Raw genomic sequence first — 12,349 nt, 5'->3', positions numbered from 1 at the left:
CCATGCTTGCATCCATGAAATAAATCCCACTTGGTCATGGTGTATGATCTTTCTAATTTATTGCTGAATCTGATTTGCTAGAATTTTGTTGAGAATTTTAGCACCTATGTTCAAGGATAGGCCTGTAGTTCTTGTGTGTGTGTGTGTGTGTGTGTGTGGTTTCTTTATCTGGTTTTGGGATTAGGGTAATGCTGGCTTCATAGAAAGAGGTTGGAATGTGCCTTCCTCTTGAATTTTTTGAATAGTCAGGACAGGTTTTAGTTCTTTGAATGCTTGGTATAACTCCTCTGTAAAGCCATCCAGACCAGGGCTTTTGTTTGTTGGAAGATTAAAAAATATATATTTCTTTATTGATTTCAGGGAGGAAGGGAGGAGAGAGAGAGATAGAAACAGCTATGATGAGAGAATCATTGATTGGCTGCCTCCTGCATACCCTGCAGGCTGACGCTCTATCCCACTGAGCCAAGCTGGCTAAGGCTGTTGGAAGATTTTTGATTGCTGTTTTAATTTCTTTGGTATAGTTATCGGCCTCTTCAGGTTTTTGGTTGAGTTTTGGGAGCTTGTATTTTTCTAAGAATATGTCCATTTCACTTGGTTGTCCATTTTGTTGGAATAGAGTTATTCATAGTATTTTTTCATAATCATTTGTATTTCTGTGGGATCAGTTGTTACTTCACCTCTTTCATTTCTGATTTTGTTTATTTGGGTCCTCTCTCTTTGCTTCTTGGTGATCAATCTTGTTTATCCTTTCAAAGAACCAGCTCTTTGTTTTGTTGATCTTTTCTATTTTTTTGTGTCTATGTCATTTATCTCCACTCTGATCTTTATTATTTCTTTCCTTCTGCTTACACTGGACTTTTCTTGATGCTCTCTTTTTAACTCTTTGAGTTGTAGGGTTAAATAATTTATTACCATTGTTTCTTGTTTTTTGAGGTAGGCCTGTAGAGCTATGAACTTCCCTCTCAAGACTGCTTCCACTGTGTCCCATAGATTTTAGATTGTTGTGTTTTCATTGTCATTTGTTGCCATGAAGCTTTTTATTTCTTCTTTGATCTCTTTGGTAACCCAATCATTGTTTAATAGCATGCTGTTTAGTCTCCATGTGTTTGATATTTTTTTGGATTGTTTTTATTGTACTGATTTCTAGTTTTATGTCACTGTGATCTGAGAAGATGCTTGATATGATTTCTATCTTCTTGAATTTGAAGAGACTTTGCCTGTGTCCCAATATATGGTCTATCTTTGAAATGTCTCGTGTGCACTTGAGAAGAATGTATATTCTGTGCCTTTGGGTTGAAATATTCTGAAGATGTAAATTAATTTCGTTTGATTAGTGAGGATTGATGTTTCTTTGCTAATTTTTGTTTAGAGGATTTGTCTAGTGGTGTTAGTGGGGTATTAAAGTCCCCTACTATGACTGTATTGTTGTCAATCTCTCCCTTGATATCCTCTAGGAGTTGTTTTTATGTATTTGAGTGCTCCTGTATTGGGTGCATATATGTTTACCAGAGTTACATCTTCTTGTTGGATTGCTCCCTTTAGTATTGTGAAGTGGCCTTCCTTATCTCTTGTAATGTCCTTCACTTTGAGGTCTAATTTTTCAGGCGTAAGTATTGCTACCCCAGTTTTTTTTTTTCATTTCCATTCATCTGAAAAACCTTTTTTCATCCCTTCACCATCAGTCTGTGTGCATCTTTTTTTCCTGAGGTGGGTTTCTTGTAGACAGCAGATATATGGGGTCGTGCTCTCCTATACAATCCGTTACTCTGTGTCTTTTTTTTCTTTTTAAAATATATTTTATTGATTTTTTACAGAGAGGAAGAGAGAGGGATAGAGAGTTAGAAACATTGATGAGAAAGATTCATCGATCAGCCGCCTCTTGCATACCCCCTACTGGGGATGTGCCCGCAACCAAGGTATATGCCGTTGACCGGAATCGAACCTGGGACCTTTCAGTCCGCAGGCTGACGCTCTATCCACTGAGCCAAACCGGTTTCGTCTACCCTGTGTCTTTTGATTGGAGCATTTAATGCATTTACATTTAAAGTTATTATTGATAGGTACTTGTTTGTCACCATTTTTATTCTTTATGCCTGTGTTCCTTCTTCGCTTCCTATTTCTCCTTTTATAGCAGATCCTCTAGCATTTCTTGCATTGCTGATATGGAGGTGTAATAAACTGCCTTAGTCCTTTTTTGTCTGTGAAGCTCCTGATTTCACTTCAATTTTGATTGATAGCCTTGATAGGTACAGTATTTTCAGATTCAGACCTTTTTTTGCATGACTTTGTATATTTAATTTTATTCCCTTCTGGCTTGATGTGTTTCTGTTGAGAAATAAGTTGCTAGTCTGATGTGGGATCCTTTGTAGATAATTTTTTGTTTCTCCCTGGCTGCTTTTAAGATTCTTACTTTGTCGTTGGTGTTTACAAATTTAATTATAATGTGCCTTGGCATTGGTCTTTTGGGGTTCATTTTGTTTGGGAATCTGTGAGCTTCTTGAACTTGTGTGAATTTTTTCTTCCCTATATCAGGGAAGTTTTCTGTCATTATTTCTTCAAACACATTTTCTATTCCTTGTTCAGTCTTCTCCTTCTGGCACCCGTATTAATGTGGATGTTGTTTCGTTTCATGTTGTCCCAAAATTCCCTTAGGCTCTCCTCCTATTTTTTAAGTTTTTTTCCTAGATGCTGCTGTGTTTGGGTATTTTTTTCTACCTTGTCTTCTAGCTCCCTGATGCAGTCCTCTGCTTCTTCTAGTCTACTGTTGATGCTTTCTATTGAGTTTTTTATTGCAGCAATATCATTTTTCATTTCTTCTTGGTTTTTCTTCATTTCTTCTTGGTTCTTACATATATTGTTGAATTTGTCTTCCATTCTTTTCATCCATTTAATGACCGTTTCTCTGAATTCTTTCTCTGACAGGTTGCTTGCCTCCATTTCGTTTACTTCCTTTTCTGGTGATGCCTGCTTTTCTTTCATATGTGGGATGTTTCTTTGTTTCCTCATGATCACTCCTCTCCAGGTTATGTAGCTCTCTCTCTCCTGCATTGACTTAAAGGCACAAAATACAACACAACAAGGCACAATGCACAAGGCACTGAACACAAATGTGTTCATGATACTAATCACACCAAATAAAGGTGGCCACTAGAGAAAAGAGAATTAGGGGATTAAAAAAAAAGAGTGCAAAAAAAAAAGTAAGAGAGAAAAGAAAGAGAATAAAAAAAGGGGTGGAGGGGGAACCATTAATTGGTTGTCTGAAAAGGGGGCACAGTGAGCCCTGATGCGCCTGCAGTGAGGAAACTCCAATTGAACAACAACTAATCCAAAGAAATACAAACAACAAACACCCAGAGATGAATGCAAACTACAAACAATAATAACAAGCGAGGAGAGGAAACACAAGCAAAAAAACAAAACAAAAACAAGCACACAAAAAAACAAACTAATCAACAGTCAAATAAATAATAACAATAGGACAGAGAGAAAGAAGGGCAAAACAAAACAAAATAAAACAAAAAACCTAAAACAAGAAAAAAGGAAAAAGAAAAAGGAAGAGAGAAAAAAATTGGATAGTGAAGAAAGAGAAGAGAGATTTGTATGGACTTGGATCAGGGGAGTGGAAATTAGATATATAAGTAGGATGAATTTTTAATAGGTGTAAAAAGAATGTATAGAAAAATCTAGAGCAGGATAAAATAAAATAAAATAAAGAAAAAATAAAATGGAACTTTAAAAAAGGTAAAATAATAGTAGTAATAATACTAATTAAAAATAAAAATATGATAATTAAAAAGTAATATCAAGAGAAAATTTAGTTTCTTAAGTAAAAGATAAAAAATAAAAATGTGAGGTGGTGGATGTTATTCACTTCCTCTACTCTTCTGTTAGGCATGCCTGTTTTCTGTCAGGTAATCAGGACAGTATTGAAGTTCCCTGCGTTCCACTGCTCCTCTGTGTCATAAGCCACAATCCTGTTTTCAAGCAGGTGGTATTTTGTTTCTCAGCCTGCCTTTATTTGTGTTTACACAAGAGTCAATTTGTGATTCAATTCTGGTTGGCAGTGTTTCTGGGTTGACCTTTGGGGTTCTAAGTCCTCTCTAGTCAATATTTAGTTTTTGTTTTCCCTGCCGCACTTTATACTGGTTTGGGGGAATGGGCTGCCCCAGAGCTGGTTTTCTGGTTATTTCTCCTAGCTCTGATCCCCAGGTTCCACAAAAACAACTTTCCCCTGAGTCTCTGAGAGTGTTTTTAATTGGGAGATCCTGTGTACTGGATCTTAGTAATCAAAAGCAAGGATTTAAAGAGAAAAAAAGCCAGAGTAAGCATGGGGACTTGCTACTTTTCTCCCAGCACTGCCCACGTCTGCTCATGTCTCTGCACACGTCTTTTTCCCTTGGCACTGTGACTGGTGTACTGATAGAACTTCGGGCTGCCTTTCTGTGCTCAGCCCAGCTATGGGCTGATTTTTGAGTTCCCTTCTGCCAGCAGCCCTTTAGACCCCCTTCCACCATTTGCAGGCTACTCTGACTCCAATAGCCACGGATTTTGTGGGGTGTTGACTTTCTTAGAAACTTTAGATCCCACTGTGCTTTTCTTCCTTTAGCCTGGATGGCAGACCTCACCTTTCTCTGGGTGAAATCTGACCGTTCGTGAGAAGGTGCAAAGCTTGTCCGAGTCTGTGTATTCGCGCTGCTTGAGATCCGGTGTTTGTGGCATTGCAGCTGGTCCCTGGGTGCTGTGGTGGTAGTGTCCCGGCAAGTATCCTAGTTCTTCCCGGTTGAAGGTGAGACTAGGCTTCCGATCACAGCCAGTCTCCCCTTCAGCATGGTCTCTGTGGCAGAGCCAGCCGCTCTGGGAGAGATTTCAGCAGCAGTAGGGGCTGCCTTGTCAGGGGAGCTCGGTCTGGCAGTCCCCAACAGTCCCTCCCTCACAAATAGACAACCCCCGCATGTCCACGCACTCTCCTTCGTTCTCTCACACACAATCTTGTAGCCTCCTTCCCAGTGGCAGCAGGTTTTGTTTTATTGTTGAAGCGTTCCTGTAACGTGAGGAAGAAAGTTCTTCTCTTAGACATTGTTCTTTGTAAGGCTGAGCTGTAGTCTAATTGTACATCATATGGTCATTTCCCTAGAACCAAAGGCTTAAGGTCCCTAGTCCGAAGCGAAGAGCCATCTGTGTGCTGGTGCTGTTGGCGTTTGTCTTCCTGAACTATGGACCCATCAGGTGAGTGTGTAGATGTGTGCTTTGATATCAACACCAAACATTTAAATTCTTGTTTACTATTTTAGCCCCAGTCATAAGCTAAAGAAAGATGGATTTGTTTTATTCTCAGAGACAAGGGAGAGGAAAGGTTGGTTCCTCCTCCTTTTCTTTGCCAAGGTCTGGATAAAGTTCATGGTTTCTCATGAAGGAAGCATAAGTCACCAAACAGATTGCTGAGGAAGCAGGAAAATGAAATCAGGAAGCTTGGTTGACCCGTGACTTTGTTGTCTGAGGCATGCAGCTGAGTGTCTCCCAGCCTCTGCTCCCTGCCCGCAGGTGGGGTCATAGTAAGGACCTCACTTGCCTCCGTGCTGTGCTCCGGCATCAGTGCTGACAAGGCACCAGGCTGGCCCACTGCCCAGTGAGAAAGTCAGCAGTGAGACTGGTGGCTCTGTTTCCAGTTCTGCAGCTGAGAACGGTGGTCAAGAATCTGAGCATTTGTGAGTATCCCAGTTAACGGCACAGAATTTCAGCTCAGCACACGTGAGAAGCACTGCTTTTAGGTTGGAGTCAGAAGATGGAGGTCAGAGTGACCCCAGAGGTCATCTTCTCAGATTCCACCTGCTGTGGCACGTCGACACACCGTCAGCACCTGAATGTAGGGGTCAAGGAGAGGTCAGGCAGGGCCAGGCTTTCCGAGGCCCATGACGCCTAGGAGGAGAAACGTGCAGGGTGTGTGCAGGTTGGTGTGATGACCAGGTGCCTGGACACTTGGTTGAATGGCAGTGACAAGGGAAACCCCATAGAGGAAGCTGAGTCTTGTGGCATGGCAGCAGTTTGCCAGGAGCCTCGCGTGGGAAAGGCACATCAAGCTCGTTAAAGGCACCATGATGAAGTGGTCTTACACTCTCAGAAACAGTGACAAATTCACTGTCTCATGCACGTGGGAGCATGCAGGAGGGAAATCCGGCTGGAGGTGCAGGTGGGTTCAGGTTGCGTGGACAGGATAGGCTGGTGCAGTCAGCATGTGTGCTGGAAGGAGCTCTTGGGTGGCATCTGGAAAGGACTGAACTGAGCAGAGAGCACATTTCTGTCCCCACTGTCCGAGTACTCACCCCCGAGGCTCTCTGTGCTGTGTCCTGGGCCGCCACCTCCGATGCCACCTGCTCTGCCTTTCTCCCCTCCACAGCCCACTGGCCTTCTCACCTTGGCTACATGGGTGCTCACTCCCTTATGGACTCAGATACACAGCGGGCCTTCGGGAGCGTCACTGTCTGCCAGGTGCTGAGCAGGGAGCCAGGGGTGGCGGTGCAGGAATAGCTGGAGTATGAGGAACTGCTAGATGTCACGGGAGATATGGGCTTACTGTGAAGGAGCCCAGGAGTGACAGTGACTCTGACAGGGGCCTCACAGAGGCTCCATCAGCAGCCTCCAGTGAACCAGCAGACCATGGCTTTGCTGCAGAAGAAGGGGTGTGGGAAGCCCTTGTGAGTCAATAGAGATTTGAAAGAAAAGGCAAGAACATGATCATTGAGTGAAGTGATGACCCTGGCTGCAGAGGTGCACAGTGGGGGAGGGGCTGGGTCTCCTTGTCGCGAGCAGGCATCCTGGTCCCTTATGGAAGGAGAAGCTGGCTCCACTCTTGTCAGTGAGGTTTGGGTAGGAAACTTAGAGCCGTGGTTCTCCACCTTTCTAATGCCGAGACCCTTTAATACAGCTCCTCATGTTATGGTTACCCCAACCATAAAATTATTTTTGTTGCTATTTCATAACTGTAATTTTGTTACTGTTATGAATCCTAATGTAAATGTCTGTTTTCCAATGGTCTTAGGCGACTTTGCTAGCGGTTCTCAACTTGTGGTTCGAGACCCACAGGTTGAGAACTGCTGCTGTAGAGCCTAAAACACAGATATTTATGATTCATTTACAGTAGCAAAATTACAGTTATGAAGTAGCAACGAAAACAATTTTATGGTTGTGGTCACCACAACATGAGGAGCTGTATTAATGGGTTGCAGCATTAGGAAGGTTGAGAACCACTGCTCTAGAGGGATAGCGCAGAGGGGAAGTAAGAGTGGGACCAGTGTAGTGTGGTGAAGGCCTGGTGTGGCGTGGAGAGTTCAGTTGGGAAAGAAACAGGATATTTGTAAAACTTTCAGCAATAAAGGTAAATTTAAAAGAAAAAGAGTGGGGTGAGTTTAAACACTTGCCTCCTGAGGAGCAGCCCCAGGAGACCGGAGGCAGTGTTCGTGTGGAGATAGTAGGAAACGTTCAGATCTAAAGCATGTTAAAGGCTTAGATCAAAGAAAAGCAACCGTGAGAGGTGCTGGAAGGAATGAAGACATATCAGAGCACTAACAGGCTGGAGCACCTCCAAGCCCAAGAAGGAAACAGGAGGGAACTGGCCTGACTTCACACAGCCAGGGCCTGCTCCTTCCCGAGAAAAGTCACACCGCAGTGCGGTGTGGAAGCCCCCAGAACAACAGCAATGACTCGCACTGAAACGCGCCCCTGAGCCTAATGTGGGGATGGCCCTGCTCACGGTCTCCTCAGCGGTGGACCACGCTGGCGGCCTTTCCACTGAGGCTCCCCTGGGCGGGGTCGGCCAGGGGGCAGGAGCCCCGTGGAACCCGGTTTGTGCCACTTGGAAGATACTGACTGAATGCCTCCCACATCTGTGGCCTTTTGTAGGCAAGTGTTCTTTTGTTTGATTGGCGCAGAAACTGTAGGGTTTTAAAACACAGGTTATGCGTACTCACTGAACTTTCCTCAGGTCCACAACTAAGTCTAGTCAGACAAAGAGAATTGAATCAGAGATTTCCAAAGCATTTGACATGCAGGAACATCAACTCTCACCAGATCGCATCACCATGTAAAGCTCATGTTTCAGACGCTCAGTGCAGATTGAATGTGTGTGCTTTATTGGTGTGGGTCCAAGTGAGAAAACCTGTAACCCCAAGTTTGTTAAATATGGGTGTGCCCTAGGCCACACTTGCTGAGGCATTTGGTGATGAAATGTACATGCATCTTACATCTGAAGGGAGTGAGTTTTGTCGGGGTCATGTGCAGCAACACCGACTAGTGTAAACAGTCTGGGTTCTGAGGAGTCATGCAGAGGAAGGAGAGGAGTAGCCAGGCTCCAGGGGTAATGCTTTCTGGCTTATTGCTGTGCGGTGGTGAAGGGGGCATCGAGCTGGATTTGGCACAGGGTTCCAGGATCGCGCACTCTGGGTGGCCTGAGAAACTGGGACTCAAATGCGCACAACCCTCTTCTCATGTGGAACTCATTGGGGTGGATTCTGTGAGTATTGATCCTGTTTTACCCTTGAAGAAACTGAAATGTAATCCAGGTCTCCCTTAAAAACTAACCTGAAAAACCACCTTCTCTGGAAACCAGGAAGAGTTTTCCTTCTCCCTCTCTGTAAGAAGCCCGAGGACTCTGTTTTTGGCAACATGGTGGCTCGATGTGCAGAGCAGCCCTGCAACGCAGCCCACCAGGAGGCCCGGGCCGGGGCGGGTCAGAGCTTGTGCCTGTGTGGGAGACGGGGAAGGGCTGCTTGGAGGCCAGAGCAGGAAGGCCACGTGAGCCCGACGGTGAGCTTGCACTGCAGGCCGTGCTCATCTTTCAGGGGTTTCCTGACCCTTTGGCCTAGAGTCCGGCGACAGGAAAGAAAGCTCTCGAACCAACAAGGTAGGAAGTCACAGCTGGGCCTTTCCCCTCTTGCCCCCGATAGCTGGAGCACCCAACAAGGTGGAGAGCCCTCAGAACCCATCTGGGAGCGGCGTTGAGTAGGGTGGAATAAAGCAGGTCTCCCCCAGGAATTCGTTACCAGAAGCCTAACTCGGGCAGGTGTGAGCCTGAGTTTACACTACTGATGTGACCCCCCAAAACAAACCAAGCCAAACATGTCATGTAGGGGGCCCTGCCTCCTTAGGGCCGTGTTTAAAGACTTGCTGATGTCTTTGTTTGACCATTTTGGCATTAGGCAAGTTTAACTTGTGCCCCAGACCCTGAGGACTAATGTCAATGTTAGGTTTGCTGAGATGTCCAGGCTGGTGGGGGAAGGAGCAGCAATAATTTGAGATGCCTGTAAACTATTTCTTTGTAGAAGGAAGTTGAATTAATTTAATAAAAGAAAGGGATGTAAGGGAAGAGGAAGGGAAAATAGGTTAATGCTGATGGAAAACAGAACTTCCAAAAGGTTCTATTAGCAATATAAAGTTTGACCAAGAACAAATTGTGCTGGAAGTACTTCCTCTCTATGAAACGGGATGATGGGGAGCTGGCTGGAGGCACAGGTCTGCATACACCGGTGATAAGTTGCTTATTGTCAGCTTGTGTGCTGAGCTGTGTTAATGGTTGAGTAATGGTAGGGGCTAGACCTTTTATCACAAAAGTTGGATGTTTTATTTCCCCCAACTGTTGGGGAGGCATTTTTGGTTTCCATCCGTGGCTGTACATTATAATCACCACGGACCCTGACGATCGCTCTCTGAGCCCCACCGACCCATGGGATCTGATGGCATGGGCCCACGTCCTTGTTTTGAAGACGCTGTTTTCCTCAGGTGGCCCCGCAGTGTGTCCAGCTCTGCACTGCTACGGAGCGTGGACTTCCGTTCTTTCTATACATTGGCCCCTCGGGGAGTTGGTAGAGCACTTTCGCAGTGAATTAGAAGATAAACTGTAGGAGAAGTTTACTAGATCGCTAGATAGACACTCTGTAGGTTTGTCTGTATAACTGAGGAAGTGCCTGACCTTCGTTTGGGACAGAACAGGAGCCCAGCATGGCCTGAGCGAGGGACTTCCTCGCCGGGGCGGCCTGGGCGGGCCTTGCGCTAGGTGTCTCCACCCTGCTTTCCGGCCCTGCAGTCATCATCCTCCTGCAGACCACACAGTGGCATCCCGGAGGGTTGAAACATGCTGGTCTTAAGGCTGTGGAGAGAGGCTGGGGTTGGCTGAGCCTTCTCCTCGCTTGTTCTGGGGGTGGGGTGTGTGGCCCCCTCACCAGATCAGAGGCTTTGTGGTTTGAGACATCGGACTGGGACGGGGAAGGAGGTCACACTCTGTTTTCCTAGGAGACGATGTCAGGAGAGGTGGCCACGCAGGAGGTGGTGCTGAGTGCGATTGTCTGGAACTGGGTGGAGACGGTCTCTGTTCCGTGTCTTGTGCGTTCGTCTATTGTCCTTGTGTCACAGGAAGAATTCTAGTTCCTATCCTGATGAGTCTGTCCCCAAATCCAGCTCAGTTCTTTTTCTTTTCGTTTGCTGAACACATTTTGCTGTATGATGTCACTACTGGCTGTGGATTAAGTCACTGTCATAACTTAAATGTCAGAATTCAAGCCATCAACTCTACTTGTTAAGCCAGAAATTTAAATTAAATCTAATTCATATTCAAGGCCACCAGTACCATGCATATTATCAAGCGACATGCAGACAGCATGAAGGCAGCACGTCCGAGTGTGCGTCATCCCGCTCTCAGACAGACCGCGGCAGTCGCTTCCCTTTCCCTGTAGCCTCCGTGGATCTCCTCCTTTGTTTTAAAATGTGGCTTAGAGTCTACCCAGTGCAGAGCCCGGTGAATTCCTGTGGTCCGCCTTCGTGTGAGTGACCCTGGCTTTGTCACGGGTGTGCAGCGGGCTCATCGGGACAGTCCATGCCTTTGTCACCTGGAGCTCGGGTGCCTTTCCCCAGACTCGAATTGCTGGGACAGAAGGAAAGGCTGTTGAATGAAGACCCTCCATCCTTGGCTAACTTCCTTCTTTGCCTTGAAAGATCAGTGTCATACTCAGAGACGAAAGGAGATAGTGTGGGCACTTCTGCTGCCTTCTGTCTGGTGAGAGAGTCAGTGGAAACTAGGCCGGATGAGAAAACAAGTGCACGTTAGATCCTTTGATATTAAGACCACAAATCAGTTCACACCAATGGGCCGGTCTGGTTTGCTGAAGGGCGTCCCAGCGCCATGCTCAGGCCCGTGTCTGCAGCTGGGTCCCCGGGGAAGCTGCGGGCATGGCAGCGAGGGATGCCCACCTCCCGGTAAGTGGCCCCCAAGCCTGAGACGGGGAGGAGGCTGTGAGGGTGTGAAGTGTACATGCATTTGTCACACATTGCTTAAGCTTCTCGATGCTGAGCCATCAGTGCCTTTTTTTGTCTCCAGGTTTGAGCTGTTTAGTTATTTCATTTCCCATTTGACATTATTTCAGGTGCGTCACCGCAAATGTCAGTGAGCGCTGCGTGCTGTCGCTTAGCCTCCTTGTGTCTGTGTGTCCTGAACACACATGGCACCGTGTCCACTGCCGGCGGGTCACTGGCCATGGCTTCCGCGAGCTGCTGCGGCTGTGTCCTTTCTCCAGCTTCTCAGGAAGAGCTCACTTGCCATCATTTTTCTTTCCCAATTTTTGTGTGAATTTAAAAATGAGAGATAAATGGAAAACGAACAGGAAAAGAAGACAAATAGAAGGGAAGATATACACACTACTGTTCATGATCATGGTGGTTATTATTGACACTTGTGCTCTAGAATGATGCAGGTTGGCTGTGTGTTGGTGCCATCTGTTGGTAAAGGTGGTGGTTTTGTGTGTTGGTTTTGGTAAGCTATTGATCAAACTCTTACTATGCATCTAGTATTAGTCTGTGGACTTTATAGGAACAGTTTCTCCCAGGACTAGAAGGGGAGTGTGACCGTGCCCACGCTGTATTCAGGCTCTGAGGTCACGGTGGTGTGGCAGAGCCTGGATTGAGTCACAGTTGGTCTGTGGAGCGCCCGCCTTAGCCCCTGATAGAGCAGCAGCTACTCGCCACGGGAGCTGGTATTTACAGACAGAGGAGTTAGGGCAAGAATCCAACGATTTTGCCCATTCCCCTAGCAGTTAGGATCGACTGGGAAATGAGAAAACATTTATTCTGTGAATCTACTGGGTTGATGTACAGGCAGACCTTGGAGAAATCGGGAGTTCAAGTCCAAACAGTGTTTGCTACCCTGCAGTTCAGTAAGTGTGCAGTCATGGTATTATGTCTAACAAACAATGTGACGCCTTCAGTGAAAACACAGTATTGCCAAGCAGCGCTGACCACCACCCGCCATCGGGGAGCGGGGAGGCTCAGGTTGTTTCTTCTCGGGGCCTGGAGACCCTGGTGCTGGCGC

General features: G+C 46.0%; 1 protein-coding gene across 5 annotated transcripts in view; it reads left to right on the top strand.

Moving 5' to 3' along the window:
- ATF6 (activating transcription factor 6) overlaps nt 1-12,349 on the top strand; it is a 148,955-nt gene that overhangs the window by 26,620 nt on the left and 109,986 nt on the right. For all 5 annotated transcript variants that reach the window (XM_036425427.2, XM_036425426.2, XM_036425428.2 and 2 more), the window contains exon 7: nt 5,135-5,226. In XM_036425427.2, the coding sequence (XP_036281320.1) occupies nt 5,135-5,226 (92 nt within the window). The remainder of the gene's footprint in view (nt 1-5,134; nt 5,227-12,349) is intronic.

Source organism: Pipistrellus kuhlii, unplaced genomic scaffold (assembly GCF_014108245.1).
Source record: "Pipistrellus kuhlii isolate mPipKuh1 unplaced genomic scaffold, mPipKuh1.p scaffold_m20_p_80, whole genome shotgun sequence".
Classification (NCBI taxonomy): domain Eukaryota; kingdom Metazoa; phylum Chordata; class Mammalia; order Chiroptera; family Vespertilionidae; genus Pipistrellus; species Pipistrellus kuhlii.
This window is presented reverse-complemented; position numbering and strand designations above follow the sequence as displayed.